General features: G+C 39.7%; 1 protein-coding gene across 1 annotated transcript; it reads right to left on the bottom strand.

Annotated features, from left to right (window-relative positions):
- Window positions 1–478: 478 nt before the first annotated feature.
- On the bottom strand, window positions 479–19,230 carry arih1 (ariadne ubiquitin-conjugating enzyme E2 binding protein homolog 1 (Drosophila)). The gene is made up of 14 exons (XM_061675923.1): window positions 18,702–19,230; window positions 10,416–10,483; window positions 10,162–10,309; window positions 9,136–9,228; window positions 9,000–9,055; window positions 8,392–8,458; window positions 7,320–7,426; window positions 7,173–7,215; window positions 7,012–7,083; window positions 6,327–6,457; window positions 4,780–4,837; window positions 4,442–4,702; window positions 2,339–2,451; window positions 479–2,262 (listed from the first exon to the last, which is right to left on the bottom strand). The coding sequence occupies exons 1-14, from the start codon at window positions 18,987–18,989 to the stop codon at window positions 2,178–2,180; spliced, it is 1,590 nt and encodes a 529-aa protein (XP_061531907.1). The 5' UTR covers window positions 18,990–19,230; the 3' UTR covers window positions 479–2,177.
- Between the last annotated feature and the right edge of the window lie 40 nt (window positions 19,231–19,270).

Raw genomic sequence — 19,270 nt, 5'->3', positions numbered from 1 at the left:
AGAAGCAGCTTTCACATCTGTGAAAATAGGTGTAATTTCTGTAGAACTTGATTCAGGTTAATGGTTATTTAAAAAAAAAACAAAAAATTAAAGCTTGTTTGGTATCAGGAGGGGAAAAAAAACCTAAACTTTTGAATACTGTCGTTTTTTTTTCCTAAAAGCAAAGGGAGAATTTATATTTAAGATCCTATCACCCAGCCCGAGGTCACAAAACTGTATAATGCCGCCACTACAAATTACAACCACCCAATCCAAACTATACTACTTTTCTCGAGTATCAATTTTAAATTGTTCTGCTGTACATAATGTGACTGTGGATGGAGATACCACAAAGCAACACTTAAAATAAAACTTCACTAAACCCCCAAAGGCAAAAAAGTTAAGTTTGCACTTCTAACATTTCCTCCAACTACTTCATGCCCACAACTCCCCCCCCCCCCCCCACACAATGAGAATGATCACAAAGATAAATCAGTTATTGAACATCTTTTTTCTCTGCTAGCAGACATTGAAAACAAAGCAAACATTGAGAACAAAGAACTTTTTCCCCCCCTAAAATCATAGCTATTTTTTGTGCTATTCAAGGAAAAGACAGACATACAAATTTGGTGTGAAATTCTTAAGGATGCCGAAGTCCACACAACATTGCAAATAGAAAGAAAATCAGGTATGACTAGGTGACTGACTAATGACTCACACAGAAACTGTTGAAATTTGAGATTTTTTCAAGACATTTATTCAAATAAACAATACAGTTTATAATTTTCTAGGATAAAATAAGTCTGAACACAAGAAGCATTTTGGGACACAACTGTCCCCCCCATAGTACTGGAACTGGGGCAGCATTATTTTTTTGTTTGTTTTTCTTTGAGGGTTGTTGACACTTTGTTCTGTCAATCCCGTGACTTTGATCAGTGCCCGAACATGCACATCCTCTCTGCGGAGAAGGCCGTCGTGTTCCACACAAACACGATGGGAGCATTTACAAGCGGAGCCGTCCACAACCTGCAGCACTGACATTTCAACGTTTAATCGTCAAATTAAAAAAAAAAAAAAAAAAAACTAAAGCGTGACGAAGTGCAACCTTCCCTATTAATCTATCCACTTAAAACGATGTTCAATCTCCTCCTGCGAGGAATCACATCCCTTCACTATCAGCATTCCTAGGGAGAATGAGGCAAAAAAGATCCCCTTGGCCTGTTTGGACACCGACTTAGCAGCACTGCCACTACATTTCGTGCCCAAGGTGCGAGTGGAGCTCAAAGATGGGTGACCTCAAGCCATGTCGTGGGGAGGATGAGCGAGGGGGTACAGCAACAAAACAAAAGAGTGAATGTCACTCAGTTTGGCTCTAGCAAACAATTACTTCTAAAAAATAACTTTGAAGCATGTAGGGCAGCAGGTTAGAAGCAGGGACATTGAGCTGACGCACACGTTGTACACCTTTTAAAACCTTCTCCAGCTTATAGTAGTGTCCAGTCAGAGCTCCTGGTGAGGTCACCTGTGCGTTGCTCTGTATTGCCAAACACCTTTTACAATGTTTGTAAAGAATAAATAGGTCAAAATGATGCAAACGCGTGCCACACTTGCCCTTTAACTTCCATGCATACGCACTATTTACAAATTTAAAAAAACAAAAAACAAAAACAGACTTTCTAGTTTGTTTGATTTTTTCCTTATTTTTTTTTTTTTTCCCCCTATGAAATGTCTTTGCCCCTTTACAATCAAACCACCACACAAAAGGACCTCGCCACATACTGCAGACATGGGCAGGACGATTAAAGCTATGTTTAAAACATGTTCACACTAATGGGAAAACAAACAAAAAATCTGTAAAGATACACAAGCCCAAAAAAAAAAAAAAAAAAAAAAAAAAAAAGAAATAAGGGAAAAAAAGGTAGTTGAGGGGAGGTGTTACAATACAAACCAAAAGAGGATGTACATTTTTGTTTAAGATGGACTTTCTGCTGCTAACAATACTGTAGTACACTTTCTTTTTTTATTACTCTACCTTTTCATTTAAATATAATTTACTTAGATATTGTTAAACAAAAGGATGCAAAAGTGGTAGTTTTGCCAAAAGAGAGGCAGCAGAAGGCCCGTACTGCCCTGACCAATTGCATCAGCGCTCTTATTTTGTCAAGATACTCCAGAGTCCAAAGCATCGGGACGTGTCCTCAATCCTCAATGTACTCCCACAAGTCCTTCTCGTAGCCTTCGTGCACGTGCTGCAGCAGAACTCTTCGCCGGCTCTCGCAGTATCTGGACGCACACGAGACATTCAAATCACACAAGATTCAAAGCCCATCCTATTTCCTTCTGCTCCTCCTTCACTGACCTGTACTTGTCCTGAACTTTCTGCTTGATATCCTGCAAGGAATCCTGGGAGATGTCTCGTTCTAGGTAGCCAGACAGTACTTCAGTGGCGTTTTCCAAGTCGGCCTGGTTGTTCTGGGAAGGCAGCGATATGATATGATCAATAAATTAGCCCTTGTTTTATTGCAGGGGTTATGTTCCAGAAGCCTCAGCATTAGATGAAACTCTGCCAAGGAGCAACTATATATTTGTTTGTTTATTTATATATATATATATATATATATATATATACACGTTTTTTTTTTAGCTGTGATTGGCTGGCAACCAGTTCAGGGTGTACCCCGCCTCGCCCCCAACTCAGCTGGGATAGGCTCCAGCACACCGGAAAGCCTAGTGAGGATGAGCGATATACAGAATGCATGGATAATTTTAAAGCTTCATGTCGAAGGCCTTTTCACACTGCACTTGGTTTTCTTGGTGTTCACCGGGGGTAGCGCGCAAGGCTGACAGTGCCCCGGTGAAAGCGTGCCCATATTTGGAAGTGCTTGCGTAGCGGCCAGCCAGGAAGTAACAGGGATGCTTTTCCTGCTGGTTGGTCTATTTGAGTCTGTTAGCACTCTGAAATCACCGTCAGCCCTTCTCCTTCTGCACGCGCCTTCTGATGTCACCGCAACGCCGAAGAGAAAAATATTCAATTTGCGGGTCTGCCGTGGTACCTTGCGTGCCGCATCGTCACACGACACGGCGTTCCGTCCTTGCGCCCTCTCAGCACATACAATGAATGGGTTTGTCGACAGTGCTCCGCGCGTTGGTAAATGCAGTGTGAAAAGCCCTTAATAACAATACAAAATATACACGTGAGGTGAAGGTATTATTTCTGTCCCCTTGTGGTCGCCATCCTCATTGCGTACACTTGTAAAGCAGGGGTCACCATGATGGTGGTCTTGGGCACCAACCCTCAGATCACTTATTGGCAGTTAATCTCATCTAATTCAAGAATCTTGGGGTTTAAAAACAAACTACATTGGCCACCGGAACCTTTTGCTAACAGTTTAAAAAAATCAATCAATCAATCAGAGATGGCAGAATTGTTAGGAGTGGCCAAATAAACAGTTTGGTCCATTGAGAGAAAAAATTAAAATAAAAACAAATTTTAAAAATAAAAGAGTGCACTGGTAATCTTGGGAATTCAAAAAAGCCTGGACGTCCACGGAAGACGACAGTGGCGGATGATCGCAGAATCCTTTCCATGCATAAGAAAAACTCCCTCACAACATCCACGCAAGTGAAGAACACTCTCCAGGAAGTAGGTGTATCAGTATCCAAGTCTACCATAAAGAGAAGACTTCACCACAAGGTGCAAACCATTAATTAGCCTCAAAAACAGAATTAAATTTGCCACAAAAAAAAACCTGAAGAAGCAAGCCCAGTTCTGGAACAGTATTCTTTAGACAGATGAGACTAAGATCAACCTGTACCACAATGATGGGAAGAAGAAAATTTGGAGAATAATTGGAACAGCTAATGACCCATGCACATGTTCAAATTAAGTAAATTCAAAGGACTTTTTCCCAGTTTATCAGAAAAAAGTTCCTGGGCTTGTTGGTGGAAAAGAGGCTAACAAATGGTGGAGTCTTACAGGATGCAGTACAGTATTTAAGATGTCCAACTCCAGCAGATCACAATGTTGTGTCCGTGTTTACGTTGTGGGGAGCTACGCAGCGTATTAGTTTCATCCAGTCTGTCTTTGTGTTATTTTGCATTTATCCATTATAGTGCTGTTTATTTAGTTTTAAAACTTTGATACAAATTGCAATATACATATTACATTGTTTGTTCTAAAAATGGATTGAGTATAAATAAAGCCCTTCACCCATTTGTCGTTGAATAAATAAACGCCTTTGACTAATATTTGCAGAAATTATTTTATTCTAGTCTTTAGGCTGATATTTTAAGTGTGTTCACTTTCTATATGTGTGGATGGAGTGATTCATCATGTGGGACAAACTGTGACCGCAAAAACAAAAAAGGTGAGCCAGTGGCCGAATCACTGAGAAGGGGACCAAGTGTGCGTGAAAATGAGAGCAGCCAAATAGGAATCGGATATCATGCAGCTTCATCTTACCTCAAAAATAATTGACTGGTTGTTCTTCTTGAGGTAGAAGGCAAAAACGTAAGTGAACATGAGCGTGGAGCGGCACTGGCACAGCACATCCACAGCCTTCTTCAGGAACTGCACCTCGATCCAGGACATGTTGTGCTGCTGCATCTCCTCCATCTTCTGCTTGACCTGAGCGTACAGCTTGTGCTCAAAGCGCAGGCTTTGCATGTGGTTCATGTAGCGGTTGCAGTAGAACAGGTACCTCTGCAAAGCCGCTCTCGAACGCTGCGCACAGCACAGAATTGCATGGTGTTTACGCGGATGCAAACGGGAAGCGGGATCATCGTTTCCAAACAACTTGCCTCTTGAGCGTCTCTGGCGGCCTTGGCATCGTCTTCATTGTAGCGATTGCAATTGTACCTAAAATACATAACTATATATAACTACGTGATCATGTGTGAAATTGTATTCTATGTTACAGATGAGAATTTGGACAAGTATCACAGAATAACAAGTAATCGCTCAGCTTCCAGAACACTCATTGCCAATAACATTTGGTTTCACAGGTGGAAACTTTGCAGCAAATGTATGAAATGTTTCTGGTAAATTTCCATGGGAATTAATATTATTCTATTAATATTCAAAATCAAAAGCTTTACTTTGCTCATTCATGGGAATTACCTGTGAATTGAGGTTAATTTAATGGAAAAGTATCATATTCAAGCTTAAGAACATTTTGTTTCGTCATAGGCAGATATTCATGCAAATTAGGATAGCCCCCCATTACAGTACCTTAATTGCTCTTTTACTTCATTGAGGCAAGGGCAAATCTGAGGCTCACTCCCCCTCAAAACAAAAACAAAACAAAAAAAAACAAAAAAAACATAACAAAAAACGAAAGAAACAAATCGACCAAGCAACTAAAAAAAAAAAAAGACAATTTGTAAATTGGTCCATTCATAGGTCAACATATCACTGTGCTTGCACTAAATCAGGTTGTTTTAATCAAGAACATTCTAAAATATTTCAATACAATTTTGTAAATGCCTGGCTAATTCCCTTTTATTCTCGTAAATACCAATGGAACGTTTCAAAAAAAAGTTTTAAAATGTTCTTCGCCTTTGATCCTGGACACCCTCTTTTTGACTGTGCTGTAAACTATTGCATCTTTCCCATACATATTTTGCAACCTTATGAAAATGTTTATTGGTGGTTCCCCTTCCAAGGCAAAAAAATCTATCACACCTCACTGCTTCTTACAAGCACCCAACAATGCCATTTCCAAAATGGCTGACAAGAGGAAAACAGTCTTAAACAATTGTTTTTTTTTTTGTTTTTTTAAATAAACCTTTCAAACAAGCATTAAAATATATATATATATTATTAGGTTAAATTGGGCTCATGTTGAATTACCGCCGTACTTACTGTTTTTCATTTATACTAATGGCCTAGAAGAGTTTCATTGAAATATTTACTGTAATTATGACTTTTACTGTAATAGCATATCTTAGCATGACTACAGTGCATTACGACTTTCGTAAAAATTTAGGTTACGTCGTTACTGTAGAAACAGAAAACGGTTAAGAGGACCCTCTCTATTGTTAAATGAATACCTCTCAAAACTGAGCAATACTATCTACAGATAAACATATCTTATGTTATCCACACATGAATAAAACGTGTCTGCTGTAAGGCAAAATATGTGCTGTATTTCTCTTTGATAAATGGCTTTTATCAGTCTTGGCATGAACCATATATAAATATGCAGACAAAAATAAAAATTAAACGCATCTCATGTCGGAACACAGAACGTTCAGGTGTACCTAAGGTTGTGTTCAGTGAGTGTGGTGAAGTATTTCCATACTAAATGTTTGTTTTTAATCATATCAACAATGAACACAGTATTTACCAAGCAGAGCCATGGGGTTCCCATGGGCCCAGGCAGACCCAGCAGAACTCAGCTTTGCAGTTCTGGTTCCGACAAACCATGTGATTGCAGCCTCCGTCTTTCTCGATTGTCACATGGCACTTTGGACACTCCTACAAGAGGGGGAGAGTTCACTTTTATATCAAGAAACGGAGAACTGAAACACAATTATGATATACAAGCCTGTCTAAAATACTGATTGCTAAACAAGGTGACAAATGTATCATCTTTAGTTTTTTTATAATCTTATATTACAACATGTATTGACGAAGAAAATGGACTGTGGCACAGCTCTGCATGTGGATTTAGTTTATAACGTTGTCAAGTTGCGCACAGGTTCCCTCTGCTGATTATGGTGACACAAATAGGAATACAACCACCTTATCTCCAACCTGACCCATTTTACCGACCGCCCTCTCAGTTGATCTGTGCTTAGCCAATGAGATTTATCAGAGTTCTCACTGTGTCTGACTGCAGCTAGGAAACCGGCCAACAAAGCAGGGGAACAAAACAACAATTAGCATGTGCTAAAGGAAGAATTTTATTATTCTTAAATCCAAAGGCAGCAATAAAAATCAGTCATGACCTCAGCAATTAGAAGACCACGAGCATAGTGAGAATGCAAACAGTTTCACTGAATACAATGACAAATATTTAACTTAATTACCTTGGTATTTGCGGCAATCCAATTTGAAGTTTCACTGTCATCGTCGCATTTCTTAATCCACTTTCTCAACCACTACAAAAGGAAATTGGTGTCAGAAACAACCACAAGTAAAACTTACATTTTGGCTAAAAAGGATCATCTGAATTAATATTTGCTTATACCTTGCACTTGACAGGATCGTGCCAGTTCTCCCCACAATTGAAGCTGCAGTAGGATTTTAAAAAATGTGAAACTTACACATCAGACATTCAAAAACGTTTTTTTTTAATTTTTTTTTAAATAAATGTTTGCTTTGTTTGTCCTCATACCAGAATTGCCGGCCACACTTGCACCTCACTGGTTTGGCATCTGGGTACTGGACTTTAACAACGTGATGGCAATCTGGAGCGGGGCACCACTTTAACAGTCGATTGCACTAAAAATGACAAAGAAATACAAGACGTGTTTCACTGCGGCAGCACGGTGGTCGATTGGTTACCACATCTGCCTCACAGTTCTGAGGACTGGGTTTCAAATTCCGGCCCCGCCTGTGTGGAGTTTGCATGTTCTCCCCATGCCTCCGGGACTCCGGTTTCCTCCCACATCCCAAAAACATGCATGGTCGGTTGATTGAAGACTATAAATTGCCCTTAGGTTTGAATGGGAGTGTGAATGGTTGTTTGTTTATATGTGCCCTGCGATTGGCTGGCGACCAGTTCAGAGTGTACCCCGCCTCTTGCCAGAACATAGCTGGGATAGACTCCAGCACGCCCGCGACCCTAGTGAGGATAAGCGGTGCAGAAAATGGATGGATGGATGTTTCATTGCTCATCACTACAGTACCAGCAGCTGAATGTAACTCCTGCAATGGGCGGGGTACACCCTGGATTGGATGGGCATCCAATCTAGGGTGTACCCCGCCTCTCGTCCAAAGAAGGCTGGGAGAGGCTCCAGCTCACCCTTGACCCTAATGAGGACAACCACCATAGAAAATCAATTGATGGTGAGATGGTTCAAGTTGTTGTTGATGCTGCTTTGATATGTTGCAATAAGTAAAAGAATTATCGCCACACTTTTCATGTTTGCCATCATGGTGCCCTTCTGTAACGGCATCACAAAGAAAAAAGCAACAACAAAACAATGAAAAAGGGGAAAAGTGGCCATTATTTGCTTTGGATGCTCACTCAGCTAAATATCGTGACATGATGCCATACATGACAGACCTCCCAGTTTTTTTGTCAGCTTTTGTGGAATATTTTCCCATACAATTTTAGGTGAAATTTTTAACATTTTGGGTTGTTTGACTTTGGAGGTTCCACTGTACTACTATCCATTCTAACACAATTCAAAAGAGGGAAAACCCCCCCCAAAAAAAACAAACGAAAAAAAAATCTAACTTACCTCTACAAAACTATTTGTAATTAAATGCTGGTACTTCAACTTGACTTTTGAATCTGTGATGAGTCGCCTGTAGGACAAGTCAAAGGATTTGTTAGCCATTCATAAAATTGGAATGTTTGGTTAAACCTTTAATAGACCCAGCAATGACAATGAAATAACATTTTAGTAATTTTCCAGAAAAGCAAAAGACTAGACATTCATTATACTGCATAGCACAACACATAAGACTGATGTAATAATAATATAATGTAATAATAACAATGATGAATTCAACTTGTATAGCAATTTTTCAAGGGACTGAAAGATGCTTTACAATTGATAAACATTCCAGGATATTTTGCTCTGTTAATGGATGAATAAGAAGACCATCAGGTATCTTGTTAGTGGGCAACATCCCTATCTAGGTTAAGACAATTAACACCAGCTTAGAGCCAGCATAACGGCTAAATCAGGTACCGAGCCAAAGATCCAGACAAAAAGGAGGAGCATGGTCTCAACACAAAATGAAAAATGTCCTTCAGAAAATTACCATCTTTTCATTTTACAAAAAAACAACGCCCCAAAAATTCTAAGCACAGCCACCCCTGAATAAGCATAAGAATACTTACATTACTGTGTTGTCATCAACCAAAATATCACAACTATGAGCAGGACAAGAAATGGTCTGAGAGGGGAAACACAAAAGGCATCATCAGTGAGCAAATACAAACACGGATCTTCTTTCTAAAGAAAAAAAATGTGTACCTGTCCCATCCCTTCTTCTATGATCTTAGTAGTCAGGTAATCACCCCAACACTGCATGCAGAACTTGTGTCCACACTCAAGGCCGGTAAAGTACTGTAAAACACAAACATGCTAAGTACCTTTCCAGCCTTGAAAACAGGACAGAGCAACACAAAAGGAGTAACATTGTGTTTGACAAAATTTTACTCAGAAATATATCAAAGTCCCCGTAAAGGGAAAATAAATACATCTAAATTCAACTGAGAAGACTTGAGACAAGAGAAGAATGTTAACAACCTTGCCTAATTTTAAAAATCAGCAAGCATATAAATGAGGCTTCAAAATCATGGAAAAAGTAAAATAAATTAAAAAAAAAAAAATAAAATAAATTCAAGCCATTCTCTCCGCTAATCTACGCTTTGGGCGTGTCTGCTCTTCCGCTGTTTTCTGAATGACATGCACGCACTCAAGGCCGACAACGAGGCGCTCTAAAGCAGCCAATCATAATTGCGTTGGAAAACCACTGATGCGAACGACGCTCAAGTTCTTGTATAGAGAAGGGGCAACTCAAGTGGCCAAGAGCCCACTGGGCCCAAATTTACCCATAGCCCAGGGAGGAGAAAAAAAATAAATAAAAAAAAATACAATATCTGGAAAACTGAAAGGCTATATCTACCCTATTGAGTATGACATAGTTCTCAAACAAATCTCTGAATTCACTTTACAGGGTCAGTTTCAGATTCTGCCCCCTGCAACAGAAATACTAGGTGTCTTCTAATCAGTTACTAGGCAAAAGCTGCCTCATTTTTACATTTGTATCACAAAACCAATTAATATAAACAACAAGCCTTTATCTCAACTACAACGTCCTCGATCATTAACATAAGATGGTGAATAATTCATTCATGGTAAAATTTAGCTTTTAGGCATGCATAACAATGATTATATGCCACGCAGAAATACGCTTGCCGATAAAATTGCTAATTTAACACCACGAATTACACCTCAATACACATTGTATCATGTCAGTGTGACGACACGACTCACAGAGTTAGGGAAATTCAGATAGCAGATCTGACACGGCATGTCCTGTGCAGACGATCGTGTGTTGATCGGAGGACGGATGCGGGGTTTCTTGCTGGGGTTGATGACGTGACACTCAGAGAAAAGCTTGTCCAGATTACCATCAAAATACCTGTGTGAAGGCAAGAAAATAGTAAAGACCCTCAGCTTCTCAGCCAACTTGCTAGGCTAACTGGAATGTTAAAAGGAGACTAGTTCAAATTTTTACTTCTCATTACCTTTCCATGAGTTTTTCCTTATCCCAGTTGAAGTGACTAAGAAGGATGCGTGTAATTGTTGCAGGATTCTAGAGAAATCAAGAAAGAGACGGGTGTTCAGGTGTGAAGATTTTTTTTTTTTTTAGTTTATTTACTACGACAGTTTATGCTGTTACAAATGGAGTGGCATTTCACAATTTAATGGCATATCACCACAGATGTCATCTACCCATCTGCAACACATATTCGAGACATGAGTACTAAGAATCCTTAGTTATGTCAACTAATTTCTGAATCAATCTAAAAGGTAATCTTCCATCTTCAAAATTCTTCAATGTATTCCAAAATGCAGTTGCCCTAGTGGACGCATCGGTTATTATAATTTCATCAGCTATGTGATAAAGATATATTTTTTTAAATAAAAAATTGATGATGTATTGCTTGACATTAGATGGCCACAAGCTGAGAATTTCTGTTTATAGAAGATGCTAAAGATAAAGGCAGGCAGTACTAATCAAGTGTTGATCTCTGCTGTCACAGCAATGTGATAACTTCCGAAAGCAATTTAAGATGGTTTGTTACTTATGATTATATCTAGATAATAAGTTCTCTTTTTTAACAATACAACTAAAATGTCAGCAATTAGAGATGCTCCTTTTGTAGATGACAGCGATTAAGTTACTTTATTTTTAATTAAATGACTTCACCCAGACCGAAACTTTAGAGCATGATTCGACAGAACGGCGCCAAATTTATGTCCAACCGTTCGTGCGACCACTCGCTTTCTAGGCTACATAACGTTTTTGTTGCCTGCTTGCGAGCCGTATTGTATTAAAAGTACGTGAACATACCTCAAGCAAGCCTTAACGAATGTCCTCTCCTGCTCTGAGCACCGGTGACCACCAACACACGTTTTCCCCCATTTTGTCCCTATAATACAAAGTCGCCGCGCTCCACTCTTGTTGTCGTCGCCACTGTAACGAGTGCAACCGGTCGCATTTTAGTTGACAAGATAAAGCCCAATGATCGTAAAAAACGGGATGCGGTGGTATCGGAATACACGATTTTATTGCAGTAGTCTGACATTGTGCAATCTTGAAAGAGCAAACAACAAAAGTCTGATTACGTGTTGTCTGTTCCACACCGTTGACATTTTTTTTTTAAATAACTTTATTGGCCGTCAGATATTTACAGGACTATGCCAAAAGACACGCGAAGAGGCTAAAAATAAACCAGCTTTCGGATTCAAATATACTGTGCACAATGGCGACGCGGAGTAAATGTCTTTTGCCGAGCGCCGAATTATGACATTACAGCCGATCAGCATAAAATGCTAATTATCTTCCGATACCGATAAGGCCGATTAAATCGGTGTAAAGTCTACTTTCATACCACTAATATACGATACCATTTTAAGAATAAAACCTTGGTCTCAACTTTTATGAAGACTAAGGCCTACTAAGCTAATGTATTTTAATGTTGCTATAATGGTGGTACATGGAGGGCAAAATATTTTTTTAGGTGGTACTTAAGTGTAAGAAGTTTGAGAACCACTGGTGTGGAGTACTTCTACCTGCATTACAGATAAACCTCAAGTGTTACATACAGTAGGGCAAAAAAGTATTTAGACAGCCACCAATTGTGCAAGTTCTCCGACTCAAAAAGATTAGGCCTGTAATTTTCATCATAGGTACACCTCCCCTATGAGACAAAATTAGGGGGAAACAATCCAGAAAATCCCATTGTCTGATTTTAAAAGATTTAGCAAATTATGGTGGAAAGTAAGTATTTGGTCACCTGCAAACAAGCCAAATTTCTGGCCTGACCTGTAACTTTAAGAGGCTCATCTGTCCTCCACTCGTTACCTGTATTAATAGCACCCGTTTGAACTCGTTATCAGTATAAAAGGGTTAGGGCTGTCAAAGGACACCAGAATTGTTTACCGGCACCAGGCTGGGAAGACTGAATCTGCAATAGGTAAGCAGCTTGGTGTGAAGAAATCAACTGTGGGAGCAATTATTAGAAAATGGAAGACATATAAGACCACTGGTAATCTCCCTCGATCTGGGGCTGCAGCGCAAGGTCTCACCCCGTGGAGTCAAAATTATCACAAGAACGGTGAGCAAAAATCCCAGAACCACATGGGGGGACCTAGTGAATGACCTGCAGAGAGCTGAGACCAAAGTAACAAACATCAGTAACACACTACTCCGTCAGAGACTCAAATCCTGCAGCACCAGATGTGTCCCCTTGCTTAAGCCAGTACATGTCCAGGCCCGTCTGAAGTTTGCTAGAGCATTTTGGATGATCTAGAAAATACAACTTTTTAGTAACAACTCAACTTGTTGTGTTTTGGAAGAAAAAGAATGCTGAGTTTCATCCAAGGAACACCGTACCTACTGTGAAGCATGGGGGTGGAGGAAACATCATGCTTTGGGGCTGTTTTTCTGCAAAGGGACCAGGACGACTGATTTGTGTAAAGGAAAGAATGAATGGGGCCATGTATTGTGAGATATCTGTGTTGCCCAGCGACAGCCCCAAAACATCACTGCTCTCGAGGAGATCTGCATGGAGGAATGGGCCAAAATACCAGCAACAGTGTGTGAAAACCTAGTGAAGACTTCCAGAAATGTTTGACCTCTGTCATTGCCAACAAAGGGTATATAACAAAGTATTGAGATTAACTTTTGTTATTGACCAAATACTTATTTTACACCATAATATGCTCATAAATTCTTTAAAAATCAGACTGTGATTTTCTGGATTTTTTTTCTGTCATAGGTGAGCTATACCTATGATGAAAATTGCAGGCCTCTCTCATCTTAAGTGGGACAACTTGCACAATTGGTGGCTGACTAAATACTTTTACCCCACTGTATAACGTGAGTGCTGTCGGTTCAGTGGACACGAGATTATACAAAGTCATAGGAGTGCTGAGACTTAAGAGAAACAAACAGAAAATGGCCTTGCCGTAAGTGTTCCGACAAAGCTATAGGTATTCATAAAAATTAAATAAATAAATTAAGAAATTGAAATACTTGTTCCATATAGTATCATTTAAGGGTGCTTAAGTTACAGGAGAGTCCTCATTTTACAACGCAGGTCTGTCCTAACGGCAAGTCGGAACACTAACTTGTCTATTACGATCTACGCATTAGTTAAGTCCCAATTCCAATAAATATTTGTATGAAAAACTACTCTTGGCCATAAATATAAAACAATCAAATTAAAAACTGAAATTGCAACAAAAACAGAGCATTCCTTTTTATTCTGTGTGGTGTCATCAGTTGGTACCAACATGAAGAAAAGAAACCCTGTACTTTTTATGTTTATATATCAATATATATAAACGAATTGGTTTATTACATTATTTTTTTTTTTTTTTTTTTAAAGAAAGATTACCTCGGGTCACACCCTATTTTCGGTTTATGAACAGTCTTGGCATGGCCGTGGAAGGCTCAGAATGTTGTGCTTTCTCATGCGCCGCATAAACATCATTTGCTCCGTGCGTCAGGTATCTTTGCTTTTTTTGCCTGAAATGGCTGCCAAATCCATAATAGAATGCAAAAGCTGCACTGCAGACTGGGAGGTGGTGGCCATTTAGGGCTAGAAGTAACCACAGTCAATGTGGTTCAACATTACGGCACCTGAAAATGCAAAGACACTGCACAGTAATTTGCCAGCGAGCCCAGTTATTTTATCATCAAGAATCATGTTTCCACCTATTTCTATATTGCACAGCATTGATTTTTAACCACACAATGATCAAAATAAGACTGTGTTTCCCCTAGTTTGAGAATTTACTTGTGGTGATGGACAGGACTGCACCGTGGTGCTTGATAATTGCATATAAAATACAGTGCCGTGAAAAAGTATTGGCTCCCTTCTCAAATTATTTTATTTTTGCAAAGTTTCCCCACTTTAATGTTTAAGATCATCAAACAAATTTAAATATAAAATATCTAACCCATGTGAACTTAAAATGGTGATTTCATGTATTTAGGACAAAAACCTATTCAAAGTTACCTGGCCGTGTGTGAAAAAGTAATGGGCACCTAAACCTAATAACTGGTTGGACTACCCTCAGCAGCAGCAACTGAAATCAAGCATTTTCTATAACTGGCAATGAGTCTTTCACATCTCATGTGAAAAACTTGCTGCATCATTCCCAAAAAGACTGGATGTATTATCGCAAAAGGGTGATTCTACTAAATATTGACCAAAGGGTCTGAATACTTATGGCTGTGATATTTCAGTTTTTCTTTTTTAATAAATCTTAAAAAATTTCCACAATTCAAATTTTTTATGTCAATCGGGTGCTGTGTCTACATTAATGGGGAAAAAATTTCAACAAATTATTTTAGCAAATGGCTGCAATAAAACAGAGTGAAAATTTTAAGGGGGTCTGAATACTTTCCGTATCTGCTGTATAAACCATTTGACGTGATAAAACAGTCCTAAATCACTATTTTAAACAACGCTAAATGTAACTTTTAGTTGAAACATTAATGAATATTAAGTGAATTGGGTTAGTTCCACACGCATCGATTTTTAGTTCAAAGGTTTTGATATTGATACTGGTTATAAAGAACCCACAGTCAAATGTTCATTTTAGTCTATGCTTCGGGATGCTAAGAAAATGGATGTTCATAATTTGGACACCTTTTATTTAAACCATGCAACCTTTTTTGACCCAGCCCCCTAAAATAATCGGAATCGAAAAGAGGAACTGGAATCGGGACCGGAATTGCTCAAATTCAAACGATGCCCAACCCTACTCCCAAGACAACTTCGATGATGACTAGAATTCTCGTTTGCACATATTGTTGCCCGAGCATTATTGAATATCGTAATCGTGGTGGGCGGGGGGAATTCTCGTTTCATCTGTTTGGGCAGCTGTCAATTTGCTTTGTCATCACACCCAAGTAAATCCTACATAGGGGAAACACTGCAAGATAAACATAACAACATAGTGCTGTAGGTACAGATTAATTGTGTTTGCAATCATTTCAATGGAAGACATTTTTTAAATGGTTTGCGAATGTTTCGGTTTGAGAATTGGTTATGGAACAAATTAAATTCATAATCCAAGGCTCCAATGTATTTCAATAAATATTTTGACAAAAAAAAGGAACCCTGTACTAACTTAGCTCTACATGCCTTGATTTGGGTTTGTCAGTTTTCCACCTCTAAATAAGAGACCGGAAAACTGCTAACTCTTCAGCTTGAACTAGAAACGCTAACAAACAGCAGCGAAGGAGAAGGACAGTCTCAACAATTTACTTCATGTGTTATCTGATCACGGAAGGGAAAACAAGTTCTATTTAAGAGGAGACAGAGGGAATAAAAACACTAAGGTTAGGCGCAGTAACAGTGTAAGCCAATGTCAACATGTGTGATTATTTTGTACTTTCTAGCCATGCACACTACAGGGGGTCCTGGGTTGACTTAGGACGTTTCGGTTACGAATGTCGTGCAGTGAAATAGTTTGCGCAGGGGTGTAAGAATACATAGTCAAGATGGCACTTGATCACCGAAGAAGCCATGCTCAGTTCCCACAATGCTTCTTAAAGGTAAGCCATCACAATGGAAGTGAAATTAAAACAAATTAAAACCATCAAAAAAGGGTTTACTTTACCACATTAGTTTAAGTTCGTGACAGATGACGGTGCGTTCCAACATACGTACAAAATCGGGCTATGTCAGTGGTGTAGGAAATGGGAACAGAACTCCGTCGTGAACAAAGTACCCCTGTATCGTCAAACGTTACAATGATGACATATCTGCTTGAGTACTGAGGCGGTATTGATTAGGTGCACTTAAAATACCAGATGACCAACTACTGGAGGTCATCATTTTAAGAAGTTCCATTCCTATGGCAGGAACAGTTGTCTTTCCCTAATCTATGATCACATAATAATTACAGAAAAAATATTTGTAACCAACCCCCCCCCCCAAAAAATACTTAGTTTCAAGTTCAACACAATTCTTAATGCAGAATTATTGGTCGTTTTCTCCTCAACGATGAACAACTCTTCAACTGGTTAGTGTGAGAGACTGTGAGGCATGTCTCCATCGCCATTTGCACATGTTCATGATGAATGTATCATGTAATTCTGATAATCAAAGGGATACAAGATGAGTGATGGAAGTAACGGCATAAAATAAATGCCATTGGTACTAACAACTTTACTATTTCCAGTAATGCGTAATCCAATTACTTTTTCAATTATAACACCATTATCGTCAATGCCAAATAATGTGACGCATTGCTTAAATTTTTAGATCACTGAAACTGTTTTTAATCAGATCAGTAAGATCTCTAACCAGGGGCACGAGGCAACGTATGTACATTTTCATTCTAAGCCACTCATCGGTAAGGTTGGGCAAGTGTTGCCACAAAAACATAAGTAAGCACAGTCGCACACGAGGTAGTGAGTTGTGAGAACTCAGGACACTAACAACAGGAATAGCAAGCATGGTTAAATGTACAGGTAAAGTAGCCTTCTTAAACCGGAAGTAGACTACCATACTTTTTCGTAAACGAAATTATAGGAAATCTATACATCAAATGCTCATTATGCAATGGACAAATGTGCTTGACAAGAAATACAACTGATTAGTAGCCATTAACACCGAAGAAGACACAACCTAAACAAATGAAGCTGCATTTTTCAGACCATCATGTTGTTTCGGACAGAGCTTAAAAACTGCCAGCCAGGTATGTTGTTTTACTCTATGCAAATGGCCTGTGAAACATGTTCAAAATCTGAATTGACACAGTTGAAGGTTTTTCAATTTAAAAAAACAAAAAAATTACCTTCCCTGCTAACCAATTACATTTATAGAGTAATAGAGGAGAACCAGTCATGTCACTTTACTCTCCACATACAAACTATTTTCACATTAATCAGCCAACAACTTTGAAGTTATACCCCCCGAATGGATGTGTCCCTCTTGCGCTATTCAATTACTTTTGCGGTAAAGTACTAAGTAACTATAACTGCTTTTAGTTATTTGATCTACACTGTACAAGATGGTGTGAGTGTGACTGGTAGTCCGTGTCTATGTGTGCCCTACAACTGACTGGCGACCAGTTCAGGGTGTAGTCCGCCTTTCGCCTGAAGTCAGCTGGGATAGGGTCCAGCGCCCCTAACCAGGATAAGCGGTGTTGAAAATGGATGGATGGATGTGCAAGATGGCCAGGGGAAACTGGAGGTCTCATGCCCGGCCTACTTATTTGCCAGGTTCTCTGATCATGTTACAATACGGTGTCTTTGTGTTTGGAGCGCACTGTATAAATGAAGATGGAAAAACATTCCTTACTATATGAATACGGCGAGGGAATTCATTTTTCTATACTTGAATTAATTCACTTAAGAACAAATGTCATAACAGCTTCATATTCATTACTTAATGGTACTGTGCACATATCAAACTAGAGGTTTTATAACAATTGGGCAAAAGCCTTCAAATGTTTTTATGTACTGCATGGTGTTGCCAGGCGCTACTTGTTAAAGAACGAAGGTAACTTTCCATGTTTTCGCCAAGTGTGGCATGTACAAGAAAGCAAATGGAGGCCCACATCACGACGAGGTGCCACTACAGAACTTTTTTTTTTTTGCTGAAATCCTTACCTGTCACAAAATTAACTGTATTACCTGTGTGACATTCATCCCAGATTTTACCCCGAAATATATTTATTTATAAAGGTATATCAACCAAAGTATCCTGGGCATGTAGTCAACGGACGTCAACTAATTCGATGACCAAGCTTTTCGTGAAGTGGTAAAAAAAAAAAAAAAAATCCCGTTGACACTATTGTAGTTAACCAATTATGAGTTTTGTAGCGCAACGTTAGCACACACACACACACACACGCGTTGTAATAAGTCGGCCTGTGTCTGAAGAATGAAGTGTTTGCCTTATCGGTAAAAACACTAGTTGTAGTTTGCTAGCTAGCAAGGTGGCTAACTGCAGACTAGCATTAGCAACCATTGTTGCCAACTTCTCAATAGGGATTAGACTACTTCCTGGATCCACATCAGCATGGAAGTGCTGTCATCCAAATTTTAAGGTTTCAAATTGACTGTGTGTGAAAACACACGTGTGTGCAAAGAGAGACTACAACCGCGTCCGCTGTTCACTTCTTCGTAGCCTTCCTGGTTAACCTGTCAACTTCCAGCAAGTAAACTACTCCGAGAGCTAATTGCTAAGCTAACAACCATGGCCTGTGTACGGTTCCCCAAGAGTCCCCAGACCTCCGGACCCCGCGCTTTCCTGACCGTGACACGACAAAATCCCTACCTGGATAACCTCGTTGACCTCTTTGATGCACTCCACCATGTGCTGGAGAATCTGTTCAGCGGTCAAAACCTCAAAGCGGTAGTCCTCCTCCTCTTCCTCGCCGGGGCCTTGACCGCCTCCGACCGTATCGCCAGACTCGTCCCGCTCGCCGGCGGCCACCACGGGATCGACCAACTCCACCTCGCCGAGCTCCAGGGTGTCGTCCTCGGGCTCCTCTTCGGCGCTGTCCTCGCTACATTCCTCCTCTTCGTCGTCGTATTCATAGTTATATCCCTCGTCTGAGTCCATTCCTAGGGGCGCTTATCAACTTGTGACAAACTCACCTAGAGGTCTATTATATACACAGTGTGCGTGCGGCTGCTCGCGGAATGAGGCCGAGGGAGGCGAAGGGATCCGAGCTTGTTTTCCAGGCAGCTGCGAAAATAACAACAAAACGTCGCCGCTGTTAAGCCAACAAAGGGACACGGCGTCACAAATTGACGACGCGCTGACGTCACACGGAGTGTACAGGAACCCACGAAAAACCAAAAATATCCGTTCCGAATTAAAGCCTTCTCGACGTGACGAAA

The sequence above is a fragment of the Phycodurus eques genome, chromosome 5 (assembly GCF_024500275.1).
Source record: "Phycodurus eques isolate BA_2022a chromosome 5, UOR_Pequ_1.1, whole genome shotgun sequence".
In the NCBI taxonomy this organism is placed as follows: Eukaryota; Metazoa; Chordata; class Actinopteri; order Syngnathiformes; family Syngnathidae; genus Phycodurus; species Phycodurus eques.
This window is presented reverse-complemented; position numbering and strand designations above follow the sequence as displayed.

Excerpts from the sequence above, each read along its gene's own strand:
- arih1 (XM_061675923.1), bottom strand. The coding sequence starts at position 18,989 with ATGGACTCAGACGAGGGATATAACTATGAATACGACGACGAAGAGGAG. Across the intron at positions 4,838-6,326 it reads GAACCCCATGGCTCTGCTTG|GTACAATTGCAATCGCTACA; the intron begins GTAAATACTGTG and ends TATGTATTTTAG. Across the intron at positions 2,452-4,441 it reads ACCAGTCAATTATTTTTGAG|AACAACCAGGCCGACTTGGA; the intron begins GTAAGATGAAGC and ends CTGCCTTCCCAG.